The following is a 16,864-nucleotide window of genomic DNA, read 5'->3' as shown; positions in this document are numbered from 1 at the left end:
ATTTAGTAATTTTGCTTTCTTAGATGGAGTTTTATAACCCGTCACCCTTCGCCCCATTGGTGATAATTTACAGAAAAGTCCACCCATAGGTTTTCAGCATGGTTAATGATTTAAAATACTTTTCTCTTACGTCCTCCGACAGTCGCCGCCTCCTCTAAGTCATCACTATTGGGTATTGTCATCTGCACCGCAGGAGTAGCTAGGCATATAGACTTAGTCAAAAACAAAAGGCATTTGCATGTATACACCCCTGGGGGCTGTCCCATCTGGTCAATACCCCCCTGCAGTGTCCACTCCCAACTCAGTTTTAATTTGCCTAGCATAGGAGTAGTTAGGCTTTCCCTGTGCTGGGGCTTCGGTCTCAGCCTATCTTCCTTTTTATTTGATTTTATTGAAAATGTCAGTTTTTCTTTCTTTAACTAGCTGTTTATTTGGTCAGCTTTAGTTTTTTAGTCGATTGTTCGGACGAAGATGGTCCTGCGGTGCTGGGATTCGGACTGGCCGCCCTGGTTCACCAGGGCACAGAGGGTCAGATGGACCCCCAGCCCGCCATCGAGCGTTCAGCTATGGTTCGCCCTGGCATTATGAACGACCCATCCCTGTTCGCTACAGGGATGCAGCTGTGAGGTGGCTACCTCACCGGACGCATCTGCGGCTCAGCAGTGCAATGTCCCTAGCAAACGGCACTCCCTGTCAGATGAGGACAGCGGCTTTCCGTTCTGTGAGGCTCCCCACGCCATCGGGTACAGGTAAGTGCTTCTGTGTGGGGCCTCTGTGTGGGGTGGCAGTCCTGGTTGCTGTGTGTCCCCCATGTCTGTGCCTTGTGTGACCCCCTGCTGCGATCCCTGCGGGGTTCGCTTGTACATGCGCTGCGGCGCTGTGTGTGTGTTGTGGGGTCCCCCTCCCTGGGTCACTTAGGTGTCCGTCAATCTCGCTTTTGCCTAGGTCTCCCCGGGCCACCTCCCAAGCAATGGCGTAAATTTCTACACAATAGTCCACCCGAGTATTCTCCACATATTCAACAGATATTCCACAGATTAAATTCTCAGATCAATCTGTATCTCTTAGAGTTAATAATCTTATTTTTGCCATAAAATTCAGAAAACCACCTCCTTAACCATGACCGCAGTCCACAGAGGTGTTTTAAGTATGGTTAATGGGTATATCCCAAAATGAGGTATCTAGAGCAATCTAAGTTCATCCAAATTCATCCAAAACAGAATTCATCTAAGTTAATGAACTTTCTCCTATGTCAGTTCCACTGCACAGCCTCTCCAGTTACAGTAGCATTTTTCATTCAGAAATTCAACACAGTTAGGAGTTTTAATATAGCTTCATTATCCATGCTTTCTTATGTAAAATTTCTGTGCATCCTTTTTTTTTTTCAAACTTTAAGAAAAAAGGGGGGGGGGGGGATATCACCCCTCTCACCTCACCCAACCACTGAGGGATTGCTGGGCCCGCTCCTCCGCTTGTCACCGCTTTTTCATCCAGCCAAAACAGCCCTCTGTGTGGCTCAGGGAGATCTCCTCCACCGGAGCTCCCTGCACACCACACGCCGGGCACACGTGACCTCCCGGTGTCCGCGGTGTCTCCTCTCTCTCCAAGCCCTCCGGCGCTTCTCCAGCGGCTCCTCCTCCGGTGGATGTCTGACCGTGGAAGCAGGCTCGGGTCTGCACAAGAGGGACACAGAGCTGAAGGTGCGGGGTAGGACCAGCGGGACCGGCGGGGTTCAGTAGGTGCATGTGGGGGAGTGATACTCTGCAGCAATCATTCTCCTGGAAGGGCGCTTTCACAGGCTCACTCCACTCTCCTCACTGGCGCCATTAGCAGGCCCCTCACCCAGCAACCGCGCTCCAGACAGTTCCTTCTCAAGAAGAGTCTTTGGAAGATCAGTCAGACCTACCTCGCACTTCGTGTTTTGCAGTAGATGCTCTTACAAACTCCATAAGGCAAATGTCACGGTTTGCTCTCATGACCGTGCATATGCGCATAATCCTTTGGTTAAAGAGCTGGTCTGCGAAATTACCATGTAAAAGATTACTGGCTAGCTTCCCCTTTTAGGGAGAACACCTTTTTGGTAATGATCTGGATAAGCATATCCAAAAGATCTTGGAGGCAGGGGTGGGGGTTACATTGCTACCTGTTAAGAGGAAGAGCAGGCGTCCTTCCTTTAAGATCCCCAGTACACATAATATAGGTGCTTCCAGTCCCAGACAGTGGCGACGGCCTCAACCTGCATCACGACCCAAGCCTTCGGGGCAAGGTCAGAAAAGCCCTGTGGGCCCAGAGATCAGCCAAGTCTTCCTCTAAGCCTTCTCAGTGAAGGGGCACCCCCACTCTTCTGGGTGTGGGTAAGGCACCTGCAGTTCTCAGGGGCATGGGTGGAGTTAATTCAAGACAACTGGGTTGTCTCCACCATTTCACAGGGATTCAAGCTGGAATTTTGGGTGTTCCCGCATCCTCGGTCTGTGAGGTCAAGTATACCAACAGATCCCCTAAAATAAAGATCTCTCTTTCAGGCATTGGACCAGCTGAGAGCTCAGAGGGTGATAACCAAGGTTCCAGAAAACAAAAGGTTCAAGGGTTTTTACTCAAACCTCTTTGTAATCCCCAAACAAAACAGGGATGTGAGACCTATTTTGAATCTCAAGGCGCTGAATCAGTTTCTAAACATTTGTTCTTTCCGTATGGAATCAATTCATTCAGTCGTAGCCTCCCTGCAGGGAGAGGAATTTCTAGCATCCATAGACATCTAGGATGCATATCTTCATTTGTCTATATTTCAGACCCATCAAAGATTCCTTCGTTTTGCGATTGGAAACCATAATTTCCAGTTTGTGGCCCTGCCCTTTGGGTTGGCCACAGCATCAAGAGTGTTCACAAAGATCCTAGCTCCAGTATTGGCTATTCTAAGGTCCCGAGGGATATCGATAATAGGATATCTGGACGATCTATTACTAATGGATCGATCGGTGTCGGCTCTAAGCCAAAATATCCTTCAGACTGTACATTTTTTGAAACGTCTGGGTTGGATACTGAACTGTAAAGTCAGCATTACAGCCAGTCCAGCGTCTGGAATACCTGGGGCTTCTTGTCGACACGGCGCAGGCAAAGATATTCTTGCCAGTAAGAAGGGTCTCAGACCTGAAGGGTCAGGTTCGGTCTATAGTAAGACTGCGATATCCATCTATATGTCTTTGCATGATGTTACTGGGGAAGATGGTGTCCACATTCGAGGCAATTCCCTATGCTCCATTCCATGCCAGACCCTTTCAGAACAACGTTCTTTCTGCATGGAACGGAAAAATTCAGTCATTGGACCAGTTCATATCTCTGCTACCAAGAGTACGTCAGAGTCTGAATTGGTGGTTGTTGACTAGAAATCAGGAGAAGGGGAAATCCTTTCTTCCAGTGACCTGGAAGGTGGTGACTATGAATGCCAGTCTTTTCGGCTGGGGAGCAGTGCTGGAGGAAGCCACTGTCCAGGAGAAATGGTCTTGGGTAGAGAGTCGTCTCCCCATCAATATTTGGGAAATTCATGCAGTCAGTCAGGCTCTGAAAATCTGGACGCCTAGACTTCTGGCTCACCCTGTCAGGGTGCAATCCGACAATGCCACGGCCGTGGCTTATGTCAACTATCAAGGAGGCACAAGGAGTCTATCAGCCCAGAAAGAGGTGGATATTATCCTGTCCTGGGCAAAGAAGTTTGTGCCATGCCTGAGAGCAGTGCTCATTCCAGGAATAGAGAACTGGCAGGCAGATTTCTTAAGCCGTCAACAGATGTTACCAGGAGAATGATCTACTTACGCTGGGGGGGTCCCAGACATAGGTCTGTTGGCATCCATGTTCAACAACAAATTGGGGATATTTGTTTCCAGGACCAGGGATCTACTCACAGTCGGAGTGTATGCTTTGGTGACTCCTTGGGAAGAGTATTCCCTGATCTATGCCTTTCCTCCGGTACAGCTGATATTTTATCAAGATAGGGTGATTTTACATCCTCCAGATTTTTTGCCCAAGGTAGTCTCCATCCCCAGCTCCCTAAGCCCCTTTGAGCCTAAGCCTTTTTCTGACATATGTTGCTTACAATTTAAAATCAGTATTTGTTTGCTGAAAAATTATTTAGAATCCCCAAACATTATATATATTTTTTAGCAGAGACCCTAGAGCAGGGGTCTTCAAACTACGGCCCTCCAGTTGTTCAGGAACTACAATTCCCATCATGCCTAGTCCTGTCTGTGAATGTCAGAGTTTTACAATGTCTCATGGGATGTGTAAACAAAAGAGAGAAACTCACTGCTCAAGGTGGTATGAAAGCCTGATGACACACACCGGTGCACGCCCCGGCTCGCCTCCGTGGATAATCAGTAAAGAAAAGAAACGGCTGCACTCCAGATGAGGTCAAAATCCAGATTAATCCAATGATTAAGCACACATTGTAGTGTGTGAAACGCGTCTACCTTGCCACTGTTTGCCACACTGGGATGTCCAGTCATTAAATCTGGATTTTGACCTCATCTGGAGTGCAGCTGTTTCTTTACTTTACTCATGGGATGTGTAGTTCCGCAACAGCTGGAGGGCCGTAGTTTGAGTATCCCTGCCCTAGAGAATAAAATGGTGATTGTCACAATATTTTATGTCACACAGTATTCATGAATAAAAAAACAACAAAACATTAAAGTTAGCCCAATTTTTTTTTGTATAACGGGAAAGATGATGCCAAGCCAAGTAATGGATACCTAACATGTCATGCTTTAAAATTGCGCACACTCGTAGAATGGCGACAAACTACGGTACCTAAAAATCTCCATAGGTGACGCTTTAAAAATTTTTAACGGTTACTTAAAAAAATTTTTTTTTTCCTAGTTATTTTTTTATTTTTACACTATTCATTTAATAAAAAAAAAAGCATTTTGATCACTGCTGTCACAGGAAATGTAAACATCCCTTGTGACAATAATAGGCAGTGACAGATGCTCTTTATGTAGGGATCTGGGGTCTGTGTTGAATGCTGCCTTTTTATTTTTATTTTTTTAAATCTGGCACCTTTAAGGCTCCAGTACCCGATGGGGATGTCATGACATGGCTTCCAGGTTTTTACATCAGAGACCAGATTGGAGCCTAAATCGGCTTGCTTTGGGTCTTCAACCAGCCGGGGGAATCCCCTCCCGCTCCTTGCAATGACAGCCAAGCGGCTGCTCAGCCGCATTGGTTGTCATTACAAGAAAGCCGACCGTTGGTTCTAAACAACGGTACTGGGGTGATGCCTCTAGCTGCAGGCATCACCCCGATACAACCCCCTGAAGCCGAGGCCGCATACGGAGGTCATGCGATCACTTATAAAATCTGAAAAGGGGCATTTGTAATGATATAGATATATATGTATATGTTTGCCCTGCATTTCTATTTTAAAAATAAGGGTTCACATATACTTTAACTATTTTGGTGACATATTTATTTTTATTTTTTGCAGATTGTATATATCGCACAAACCGTGTCAGACAGAGTAATAATTCACAGATGTGGAGGTGCTTCAACAATACTATCTTCAGCACGGGCAAGATCGTGCTCAAGCCAAAGGAGGAAGATGTGAGAGATTCACCTGAGCTTGATATTTTGGTTGGTATAAAGGTTTTAGATTATGACCAATCATACATCTATGCTACATCATGCGAAGACACCATTCACACGGGCGTTTAGCCATGCTGCGAATCCCAGTGGCAAGAATCCACTGATTCCTGCGGTTGGGATTGACCACTGGCGCTACAAATGGTGGCCGCTGACAGCCTGTCATTGAACTGTATGGGCTTGGTGGCTGCTGCTATCCGCGTAGAGCTGTTAATCAGTAGATTCTTACTGCTGGGATTCACAGTGTTTCACAATGTAGCCCATGAGAACTGAGCCTAATAGGTTTATTTTCTGTTACATTTAACCAGTTCCCCCCCGCATATTGTAAAATGATGCCATCGGGAAGCTCTCAAATCCTTCCGGGCAGGCACGTTATATGAGGTCCTCCCAGTCTTGTCGATCGCGCGTGCCCCCGGGGTGCGCAGTGCGACGATCCAGGATGTTTCTCGGACACCGCCCATCCTCGATCAGGGTAAAGAGCCAATGAAATTGGCTCTTCACCACGTTACTGCATGTTTACAAATGTCAACAAACTGCTGTAACTCGTTACTGGGTTCTCCTCCTCAAACACCAATCCAGTGTGAGGAGGAGATGAGTTACCAACGCCCCAGTAATAAAGAGTACCTGTCTGTAAGCCCATCAAAGTACCAGAGTATCTGTCTCCAGCCCATCAGAGTACCCGAGTACCTATCTCAAGCCCATCCGAGTACCTGTCTCCAGCCCATCCCGAGTACCTAAATACCTTTCTCCAGACCCATCAGAGAACCCGAATACCTGTCTTCAGACCCATCAGAGTACCCGAGTACCTATCTGAAGCCCATCAGAGTACCCGAATACCTGTCTCCAGACCAATCAGATTACCCAAGTTCTTATCTGAAGCCCATCAGAGTACCTATCTGCAGCCCATCAGAGTACCTGAGTACCTATTTGCAGCCCGAGCCTTATAGAATATACATTAGGGTGTTATATACCAGCTAATGACAGCCCATGGGCATAGCCAGGTGTTTTTTGTTCTGCCTAGTCCTACTCCTGGAGGAGGCAATATAACCCAGTAGTTATGATCTAGGGAGCGCTGTATCCTTCAATGAGAAATGGATTTTATGGCAAGTCCAAAATCCCATTTCTCTTACGTCCTCCGACAGTCGCCGCCCCTTCATAATCTTCACCAATGGGGTATTGACCTTTGCTCCGTAGGAGTAGCTAGGCAACAAGATTTGTTAATATAAAAGCTTTTAGCATATCACACCCCTAGGGGGCGGTCCCCTCAGTCAATACCTCCCTGCTTCCAGCATCCTCAACTCAGTTTTCAATTGCCTAGCTTAGGATTAGCTGGCTGTTCCTGTGCTGGGGCTTTCAGTCTCAGCCTTCTATCCTTTTTTTGATTTTATTTCAAGTATTTTTCTCTTTCTTTTACTTAGCTGTTTTTTTCTCAGCATTAGTTTAGTTTTCTTCGGATGAAGATGATCATGCGGAGCTGGGTCTCGGACTGGCCTCCCTGGATCCCAGGGCTGAGAGCCAGGGGTTTCCCCAGCCTGCCATTGAGCGTTCAGCTTAGGTTTTTACCCTGGCATATTGAACGACCCATCCCTGTTCGCTGCAGGGATGCTGCCTGTGAGGTGGCTACCTCACCGGACGCCATTTGCGGTTTCGCACCGCAGTCCACTGCGTCCTGGCTGCGACACTCCCTGTCCTCAGTATAGCGGTTTGGTCGCTAGAGAAGGCTCCCCACGCCATCCGGAATGGTAAGTGTTTTTCTATGTGGGGACCTGTCTGTTTGGGTGTCAGTCTGTGACTGTGTGACCCGCATGTCTGTGTAAGTGCTGAGCTCCCTGTCAGATTCCTGTGATAGCTGCCTTTCTGTGGGCTGCGGGGGGGCTCTCCCGCTCTGCTGTGTGAGATGTATGGGGCAGACTGGGCTCAGACATGCTGTGCGGCGACCGCTGATGCGGCCCCCCATTTTTTTCGGCAAACTGTGGTGACCGGCCCTGTGTGGTACAGCGTGGTGTTTTGGCGCCAAACGCCGCCATTTTGGCGGCGATCGCTCATACAAGCACATGTCGGCGCCATTTTCTTATTGCCTAAAATCCCTCAGCCGAGCAGCCATGTTTGTGAAGCCTTCATAGGCTATATAGGGCGGTCAGTCATTGCATCACTTCCTTTTTCACTGGAACAGCGATCGGTGGCAGCAGCCTGTGTGGTCTCTCCAGGTTTTTACCTTCCTTATCCTGTATTTCCTTGCTCAGTGCTCCTTATCCCTGCGGGGGTCGGTACATCCAGTAGTGTGCGGTGGGCTGCGCTCGCCGCGGTCTTAAAGGGGCAGTCCTTTATTTCAGTTGTTACTGGGGCATGGATTCTCAGGATTGCAAGTTTCCTCCCACCCTGGTGGGGGGCCAAGGGGCTGCTGCATCCCCCGAGGGGGCTGATCTGGCTGCTATTGTAGCGAACTTGGCTTCTCAGGTGCAGATGCTAATGGCTGATCGATCCGCAAAACGGCCCAGGTTATCTATTTCCTCTGATTCAGAGGGCGATGGGGCTGCTGTGACTGGCGTGCCCTTCTCAGGGTCTCGTTCATCTCTGGACCTTGTGGGGTCTGAGGGGGAGGCTGAGGTAGAAGGAGTTGATACTTCTTCCCCTGGCTCGCCTGAAGAGCTTGCACTCATGGATGAGTTGATTACTTCTATCAAGGAAACACTGCGTCTGCAGGATGAACCAAGTCCTCCTGCCTTGATGTCCTCTTATGGGACGCAAAGGAAACGCAAAACAGCGCAGGTTTTTCCCTGCCCTGCGGAATTTCAGCGCGCTGTTGATGAGCAATGGCGCAATTTAAAGAAGCCCTTTACTGTGCCAAGTAAGTTCAAGCTGCGTTATCCATTTACACCCACCACCGATGAGCGTTGGTGTGTGCCGCCTCAGGTGGATCACGCGGTGGCAGTTTTGAATAAATCTACTGCGATTCCTGCTGAGGATACCCCGGTGTTCCGGGACCCTACGGACAGGAGATTGGAGTCTCTGGCCCGTCATGCTTATACGGTTGCTGGTTCTATGCTGAAACCTATTTTTGCTTCCATTATGGCAGCCCAAGCTATTGCGGATTGGACGCAGGTGCTCAGGCGCACCCTGGTGGCTGACTCTGCTCCACCGACAACATTGGCTATGGTGGATCAAATTCATCAAGGTGTCATGTATTTGTGTGATGCGGACTTGGATTTAGTCCCTTTTGGCTGCACGCCTCTCCAGTGTAGCGGTGTTGAACCGTCGCCTGATATGGCTGAAATGTTGGTCGGTTGACCAAACCTCTCGCAAGACTCTAGCTAATTTTCCCTACGCTGGATCTCGCCTTTTTGGCGAGTCTTTGGATGCTCTGATAAAGGGAATTTCTCTAGCGCTCATTGACAGACGTAGTCCTCGGTGATACACCACCTTCGGGTTATGTTGCCTCCACAGGAGCAGGACTAGACAGGAAATGAAAAAGCTCTGGCCACACCCCAGGGGCAGTCCCAGAGGGTATATCCTCTCTCTCTCTCTGCCTCAGCAAATCAGTTATTTTCTGTCTAGTTAGGAGTAAGGACCTAGATACCTTGCTGGGATCTTAGGTCCTGGCAAGAATTTTTTCTTAAAGGATTTTTTTAGACAGCTTTTTTCTCCAGTGTTCCTGTGAGATCTTCAAGCAAGAAAGCTGAACTGGGCGACGGGCTGGATGTTGAGATCCGGTGGTCACCCCAGTTCAGCCTACGAGCGCGTGCAGGCCATAGCTCCGCGCTGGGTCGGCCGCGACAAAGTCCCATTAAAGGACTGTCCACGCGAGTTAAACGTCTCGCTGAAACGCCAAAGACCATGAGTCACGGCGTCCGTATCGGTCGACAGCCCTCCCGCCCCGGTGGAGAGGGGTACTGTCAGGAGTTGGTGCCCGCCTGGTTCCGGTATGGTGAGTAGTATGTTCCCCCTTTCCCCCTGACGGGTTTTGTGGTGAACGCGGGCCCCTCTCTGTATGGTAAGATAGAGTCCCTTTCTATCCTACAACATGACACAGATCCTCCTACTTTGAGTGTGATTTTATGTGTGCAAAAAGCCAGGAGGCTTGGTTTGGGAGCTAACAATCTAATTGTATACATGTTTTAAAGATGTAATCTGTGGCATTCTGGGAATCTTATGGGTTAAGAATAAGCTACCTACCAGTCAGAAGCCACGGACATGTAGACTGCCTTCCTAATCAGATCTCCAGCTATCAGCAGGCCTCCTGAACGGCCATGCGGTCCGCCAGGGCCGGTACCGCCAACCACGCCATATCCCCATGCAGTGAGAGTGTTGTGTGCCCTGCAGCACACCGCTATTCAGTACGGGCCGCCGCCATTTTTTTTGCTGGATCGCACGAGCCGCCATTTTGGCGTAGCCTCGTGTCTCCAGCATGGGGGCGGCCATGTTTGAGGTGATCCAAACACCTCGTGGAGCTTGGGGGAGGCGCCGGAAGGCGTACAGAGGGGCGGAGCCGCCTCCTTTCTTCCTGGGCAGCCAGCCAAAAGACTTCCTGTTTGTTAAGACAGCGCTGTAACCTGTTGCAGTTAAACTCTGAGCATCAAGTGGTGAGCCTGGGGGTTTATCTCTCTCTCTCTCGATCGATAGGGATCCCTAGCAGGTAACACTAAGGGGCTTTTGTGGCGCTGGGGGTCGAAAAAAAAAAAAAAAAAAAAAAAAAGTTTTTTTGAATTATATTATCCAGGAAGTAACTGGAGTTATCATGGACCCTGCCACACATATTCCCCCACCTGTTTCCCTCGAGGGGGCCACGGGACCCGCCGGTGCACAGAGTATAGAGTCATTTACAGCAATTTTGGAGTCTATGGTGGCTCGGGTGGAGGCGGCCTGTCAGGGACGGGGGTCAAGGAAGCGACCCCCGCCTACCCCTATACCATCTGACACCTCTGACTCAGATTCAGAGGTGGTCACGGCAGTTGCAGGTTCCTCTGCAAGGGCTGTTATCCCAGTTGAGGCTTTACCGGCAGAGGCAACTGAAACAGAGATTCCTTTTGGTACTAATAAGCCCATCAAGACGATGAAGGCTTTTCCTGTACCTAAATGTTTCGGTAATCAGATTAAAGGAGAATGGGAGCATTCTAAACGTACCTTTACTATTTCCAAGCGTATTGCTAGACGCTATCCGTTTGAGGAATCCATCATTAAGAAATGGACGGTACCACCAGTCGTGGATCCGCCTATTTCCAGGCTGAATAAAGCCACGGTTATTCCAGTGGAGGACACTTCGTCCTTTAAGGATCCGGTGGATCAAAAGATGGAAGCAGAGTCCCGCACCATCTTCTCTCTGATAGGGTCAGCTTTTAGACCAGTAATTGTTATTGGTCTAGTTTCCCAGACACTTACGGAATGGGCGAAAATGGTACGCCAAGATCTTAGGGGAAAAGATATTCCCCAGGAGACATCTGATTTGATGGAACAGATTATACAAGGGCTACAGTTTATCTGTGACGCAGCCTTGGACACTACTCCCTTATTAGGGCATGCATCTAAGACAGCGGTGATCCTCAGACGTGTGCTGTGGTTAAAATGCTGGTCAGCTGACCTAGGTTCCAAGAAGACCTTGACAAATCTCCCCTTTCAGGGGAATCGTCTATTTGGGGCCAACCTAGATGAAATCATTAAGGATGCCACTGGGGGCAAGAGCACTTTTTTGCCACAGGCTGCTAAAGCTAAGGGACCTCGCAACAAGCGAGGACCTTTCTTTACCGCCCATAAAGGGCGCCCGGCTGGTACTAGCGGGAAAGGCAAGACTCCTCCAGGAGGGTTCAAGAGGGGCTGGTCGGACAAGCAAAGGACCAACCCAGCCAAACCCGAAGCTAAGGAGTACACAGCCTGAAGATGCGCCCCCACCCGGTTTCAGGGTGGGGGGACGTTTTCACCGGTATTCAGGACATTAGATCGAGCATCAACCACTACTACCGGTGCGATTCTTCCCTTCCAACATTTAAGTACTACAGGAAGCGGTAATTACCGTTCCCTGAATAGATCTTTTCCTTTACCTTTTCCTAAGATTAGTCCCGATACCTCACAGGAATCGGATCTGGTTGACCAGGTAGGCCAAGTAGCCTCTAGTCGGGTGACTTCGGTCCCTGAGGTACAACCAGAAAAGATCACCTTTTCCTGATAACTATCAGGTATCTGATAAATGTGTGGGAACAGAAAACGACCAGACTTTCTCGGATGGTCGGGGCCAGATACCTCTAGGGACGCCTGGTTCAGATCCAATCAGCGCCAGTGGTCCTAGAAATTCTAGGCTGGCCTCCTCAAGCCGGCCTGGCCGACTTGGACATGTTAGTCGTAGACGTTCCGTGGGAACTTCGTCTCAGGGAGTGTCTATGGTCTCAAGGACCAATTTACCATCATGCTTTACAGTCGCTGGGTTTAATGGCCTGGCCATTGAGACCCAAGTACTGAAGGACAGAGGTTTGTCAGCTTCAGTCATTTCTACCCTTATTAAAGCAAGGAAAGCGACTTCCAGCAAAGTCTATTATCACACATGGAAAACTTATATTGCGTGGTGCGAATCTTTAGGATTTCCTCCACGTACCTATTCGGTGTCTCGAATATTGGCCTTTTTGCAACAAGGGGTTGAGCAGAAGCTAGCCTTGAGCACCATCAAGGGTCAAGTTTCAGCATTAGCAATCTTCTTTCAGAAGCCTTTAGCTACCAAATCCTTGGTGCGGAATTTCATCCAGGGGGTGCGGCACCTGGCTCCTCCAGTCCGCGCGCCCTTACCGCCGTGGGATCTTAATTTGGTTTTGTTGGTTCTACAGAAACCTCCTTTTGAAAACATCAGGGAGATTCCCTTGCTTACTTTATCCCAGAAAGTGGCCTTCTTGGTGGCTATTACTTCTGCTCGCAGGGTGTCAGAACTGGCTGCATTATCATGCCAGTCCCTATACCTAGTGATTCATAGGGATAAGGTAGTACTTCATCCTAAGCCATCTTTTCTTCCTAAGGTGGTTTCAGATTTTCATCTGAATGAGGATATTGTACTACCTTCCTTGTGTCCTCAGCCCAAGCATCATCGGGAACATGCGTTGCATTCCTTAGATGTGGTTCGGGCAATCAGGGTATACCTGAAAGCTACGGAATCTTTCCGTAAGACGGATTCACTTTTTGTGATCACGGATGGCCCCAGAAAGGGTTTGCCTGCATCTGCCGCGACCATTGCCAAATGGATTAGACAAACGGTGGTACAGGCTTATTCTATTAAGGGTCAGAGTCCTCCGTTCCCTGTTAGGGCGCACTCCACTCGAGCGCTCAGTACTTCCTGGGCCTTTCGCCATCAGGCGTCAGTGGTCCAGGTATGTAAGGCGGCCACCTGGTCGTCAGTACATACCTTTACAAAATTCTATAAAATTGATGTGACGGCATCGGCGGATGCCTCATTTGGCCGCAAGGTTTTGCAGGCCGCAATTTGAGGAGACCGGTGGTCTACCTCGAGGATTTTTTTCTGTTTGAAAAAAAAAAAAAAAAAATTGTTTTCTCTTTTTTTGTTGAGTCTCATCATTAAGGATGAGCGTTGTAAACTTCTAGTTGGCACCGGTTGGGCCTTCTAGATTGGGATTTGATTTCCATTTTCCCACCCCTCAGTTGTGATACTGCTCTGGGACGTCCCGAAGGTGGTGTATCACCGAGGACTACGTCTGTCAATGAGCGCTAGAGAAAAATGGATTTTTGTAAAATCTTACCGTAAAATCCTTTTCTCTTAGCTCATTGACAGACGTAGTCCCCGCCCCTCTGTTTTTTTGAGTTGGGTTAAAATCTCTAAAGACTGCTTTTTCACATAACTGATTTGCTGAGGCAGAGAGAGAGAGAGGATATACCCTCTGGGACTGCCCCTGGGGTGTGGCCAGAGCTTTTTCATTTCCTGTCTAGTCCTGCTCCTGTGGAGGCAACATAACCCGAAGGTGGTGTATCACCGAGGACTACGTCTGTCAATGAGCTAAGAGAAAAGGATTTTACGGTAAGATTTTACAAAAATCCATTTTTCCGGGGGTAAGAGCACTCTCTTACCCCACACTCACAAGAATAAGTCTGTTCGCGGTAAGAAGAATACCTCGTTTAGGCCCTCTCAGGGGTCCTTTCGTGCCTTTCGGTCGCAATACAAGGGCAAGCCCTTCAAGGGCCAAGGCTCCCAGAAGAAGCCGTGGGCAGGTAAGCAGAAGTCTGGCCAGTCCGGGTCCGCTGCCCATGCCAATTCGGCCTGAAGGGGCGCCCTCACCCGGTTCTGGGGTGGGGGGACGTTTGCTCGGTTTTCTTCAACCCTGGCTGGCCCGCATTCGGGACAGATTGGTTCAGGAAATCGTTCGATCTGGATACAAGATTGAGTTTCTCTCTCGGCCGGCGAGCAGATTTTTCCCCTCAAATCTTCAGCTGTCTCCGGAGCGTTTGCAGAATCTGCACCTGGCGGTGCGGGACCTGCGGGCCCAGGGAGTGGTGGTTCCGGTGCCTCATCGGGACAGATTTCGGGGGTTTTACTCCAATCTGTTCACTGTGCCCAGAAAGGAGGGCAAGGTACGTCCGATTCGGGACTTGAAAGCTCTGAACCGCTTTGTGCGGGTTCGCAAGTTCCGCATGGAATCCCTGCGCTCGGTGGTGGCTGCCCTGGTTCCGGGGGAACTCATGGCCTCCATCGACTTGAAGGATGCGTACCTTCACATCCCCATTTTCGAGGGTCACCAGAGGTACCTTCGATTCGTCATTGCGGAGGATCATTACCAATTCGTGGCGTTACCCTACGGTCTCGCTTCGGCTCCGCGGGTTTTCACCAAGGTGCTTGCGCCGGTCCTGGCTTTATTGAGAGCCCAGGGCATCTCTGTCTTGGGGTATCTGGACGATATCTTGCTTCGGTCTGCGACCAGTCAGGGCCTGGTGAACGACCTGTCCACCACGATGCAGACTCTGCAGGAGTTCGGTTGGACGATAAATTTTCCAAAATCAACGCTGTGTCCGTCGGTTCGTCTTCCCTACCTGGGGATGATCCTGGACTCTGTTCAAGCGAAGGTCTTCCTGCCGGAAGACAAGCTCCGGACACTTCAGGACGAGGTCAGGTCCCTCAGGGACACTCAATACTCGTCTCTCCGGACATGTATGAGGTGTCTGGGATTGATGGTCTCGACTTTCGAGGCGATCCCCTTCGCCCAGTTTCACACGTGGGGTCTTCAGGCGGAGATCCTGGCCAAGTGGGACGGGCGTCCGCATTCTCTGGATCTGCGGATTTCGTTGAGCCGCCACACCCGAAGGGGTCTTTTGTGGTGGCTCCAGTCCCCGGCGGTGTCGGGGGGCAAGTCCTTTCGTCCATTGTCATGGACGGTGATCACCACGGATGCCAGCCTGTCGGGCTGGGGTGGTGTTCTGGGCGTTCTGTCCGCCCAGGGAACTTGGTCGGAGGAGGAATCCTCCCTTCCGATCAACATTCTGGAATTGCGAGCGATAAAACTTTGCCTTCTGCATTGGTCGGAACGGCTTTAGGGCCGTCCGGTTCGGGTTCAGACGGACAATGCCACAGCGGTGGCCTACATCAACCATCAAGGGGGCACCAGGAGTGCCCGTGCGGCTCGGGAAGTAAACGACATTCTGTCGTGGGCCGAGATGCACGTCCCGGCGATAACGGCTGTGCACATTCCGGGGGTGGAGAACTGGCAGGCGGACTATCTGAGTCGCCAGACCCTGGACCAGGGAGAGTGGTCCCTTCACCCGGATGTCTTCCAGAAGTTGTGCGCGAAGTGGGGTCTTCCGGATGTGGACCTGTTCGCGTCTCGTCTGAACAACAAGGTGGAAAGGTTCGTGGCAAGGACGCGCGATTCACGGGCGGACGCCCCGGACGCGTTGGTGGCGCCCTGGCATCAGTATCGCCTGATGTATGCCTTTCCTCCGATTCAACTGTTGTCCAGGTTCCTTCGCAGGTTAACCTCGGAACCGCATACGGTGATTCTGGTGGCACCGGACTGGCCTCACCGGTCTTGGTACGCAGACCTCGTAAATCTGGCAGTCGGCACTCCGTGGCATCTGCCGCTTCGAGAAGACCTTCTGTCGCAGGGACCGATATTCCATCCTGCTTTACAGTCGCTGGCTTTGACTGCATGGCTGTTGAGAGCCAGGTCCTGAGGGATAGGGGTCTCTCCCCTGAGGTCGTCCCTACTTTGATTAAGGCTAGAAAAGCTTCTTCCGGTAAAATATACTACCGTACTTGGAAAGCGTACTTGACTTGGTGTGAGTCCAGGGGGTATTCTCCGCGCTCATACTCGGTGTCGAGAGTGTTGGCTTTCCTCCAAACTGGAGTGGACCAGCGTTTGGCGCTGGCCACGATTAAGGGTCAGATTTTTGCGCTGGCCATTCTCTTTCAGCGCCCTGTGGCGTCTAATTCCTTGATTCGCACTTTTGTTCAGGGGGTGCGACACTTGGCCCCTCCTAGGAGGGAACCTTTGCCTCCATGGGACTTGAACCTTGTTCTGTCCGTGTTGCAACATGCTCCCTTTGAAAAGATCAGGGAGATCTCGTTGTCTCTGTTGTCCAAGAAGGTTGCCTTTTTGGTGGCAATCACTTCGGCTTGCAGGGTGTCGGAGCTGGCGGCTTTGTCCTGCAGCTCTCCCTACTTGGGGATTCACTTGGATAAAGTGGTCTTACGACCTAACCCTTCTTTTCTTCCGAAGAGGATCTCGGAATTTCACCTCAATGAGGACATTGTCTTGCCTTCGCTTTGCGCGAAGCCTAAGCATCCAAAGGAGGTGGCCTTGCATTCCTTTGATGTTGTTCGGGCGATCGGGGTTTACCTGTCATTGACGAAATCCTTTCGCAAGTCGGATTCCCTATTTGTCCTTCCAGAGGGTCCTCGGAAGGGCATGGCGGCGTCGGCTGCGACCATCGCCAAATGGATCAGACAGACCATTGTGCAAGCCTATGCTTTGAGGGGGAAGGTTCCTCCTTTCCCTGTGAAGGCGCACTCTACCAGATCTCTGAGTATGTCTTGGGCCTATCGTCATCAGGCTTCTGTGGCCCAGGTGTGTAAGGCGGCGACTTGGTCGTCCGTTCACACCTTCTCCAAATTTTACAAAGTGGATGTTCAGGCATCGGCTGATGCTTCCTTTGGCCGTAAAGTTCTTAGTGCGGCGGCGCCTTAGGGTCCCTTGTTTGGGTCCTTGGCTGTTGGGGTGTTTTACCCCTGGGTTACTTGTTCTTTCCTGGGTTGTTGCTC

At 50.1% G+C, this 16,864-nt stretch overlaps 1 protein-coding gene across 1 annotated transcript in view; it reads left to right on the top strand.

Moving 5' to 3' along the window:
• The window catches only part of CENPC (centromere protein C), a gene marked incomplete at its 5' end in the record, with an annotated part of 583,906 nt that overhangs the window by 529,332 nt on the left and 37,710 nt on the right, over positions 1-16,864 (top strand). Inside the window, one exon of the mRNA XM_082243417.1 lies at positions 5,477-5,622. Within this exon, the coding sequence (XP_082099543.1) occupies positions 5,477-5,622 (146 nt within the window). The remainder of the gene's footprint in view (positions 1-5,476; positions 5,623-16,864) is intronic.

This window comes from Pelophylax lessonae (genome assembly GCF_965119305.1).
Source record: "Pelophylax lessonae genome assembly, chromosome: 1".
NCBI classification, from domain to species: domain Eukaryota; kingdom Metazoa; phylum Chordata; class Amphibia; order Anura; family Ranidae; genus Pelophylax; species Pelophylax lessonae.
The sequence above is the reverse complement of the archived record's forward strand: the minus strand, read 5'-3'. Positions and strand labels throughout refer to the sequence as shown.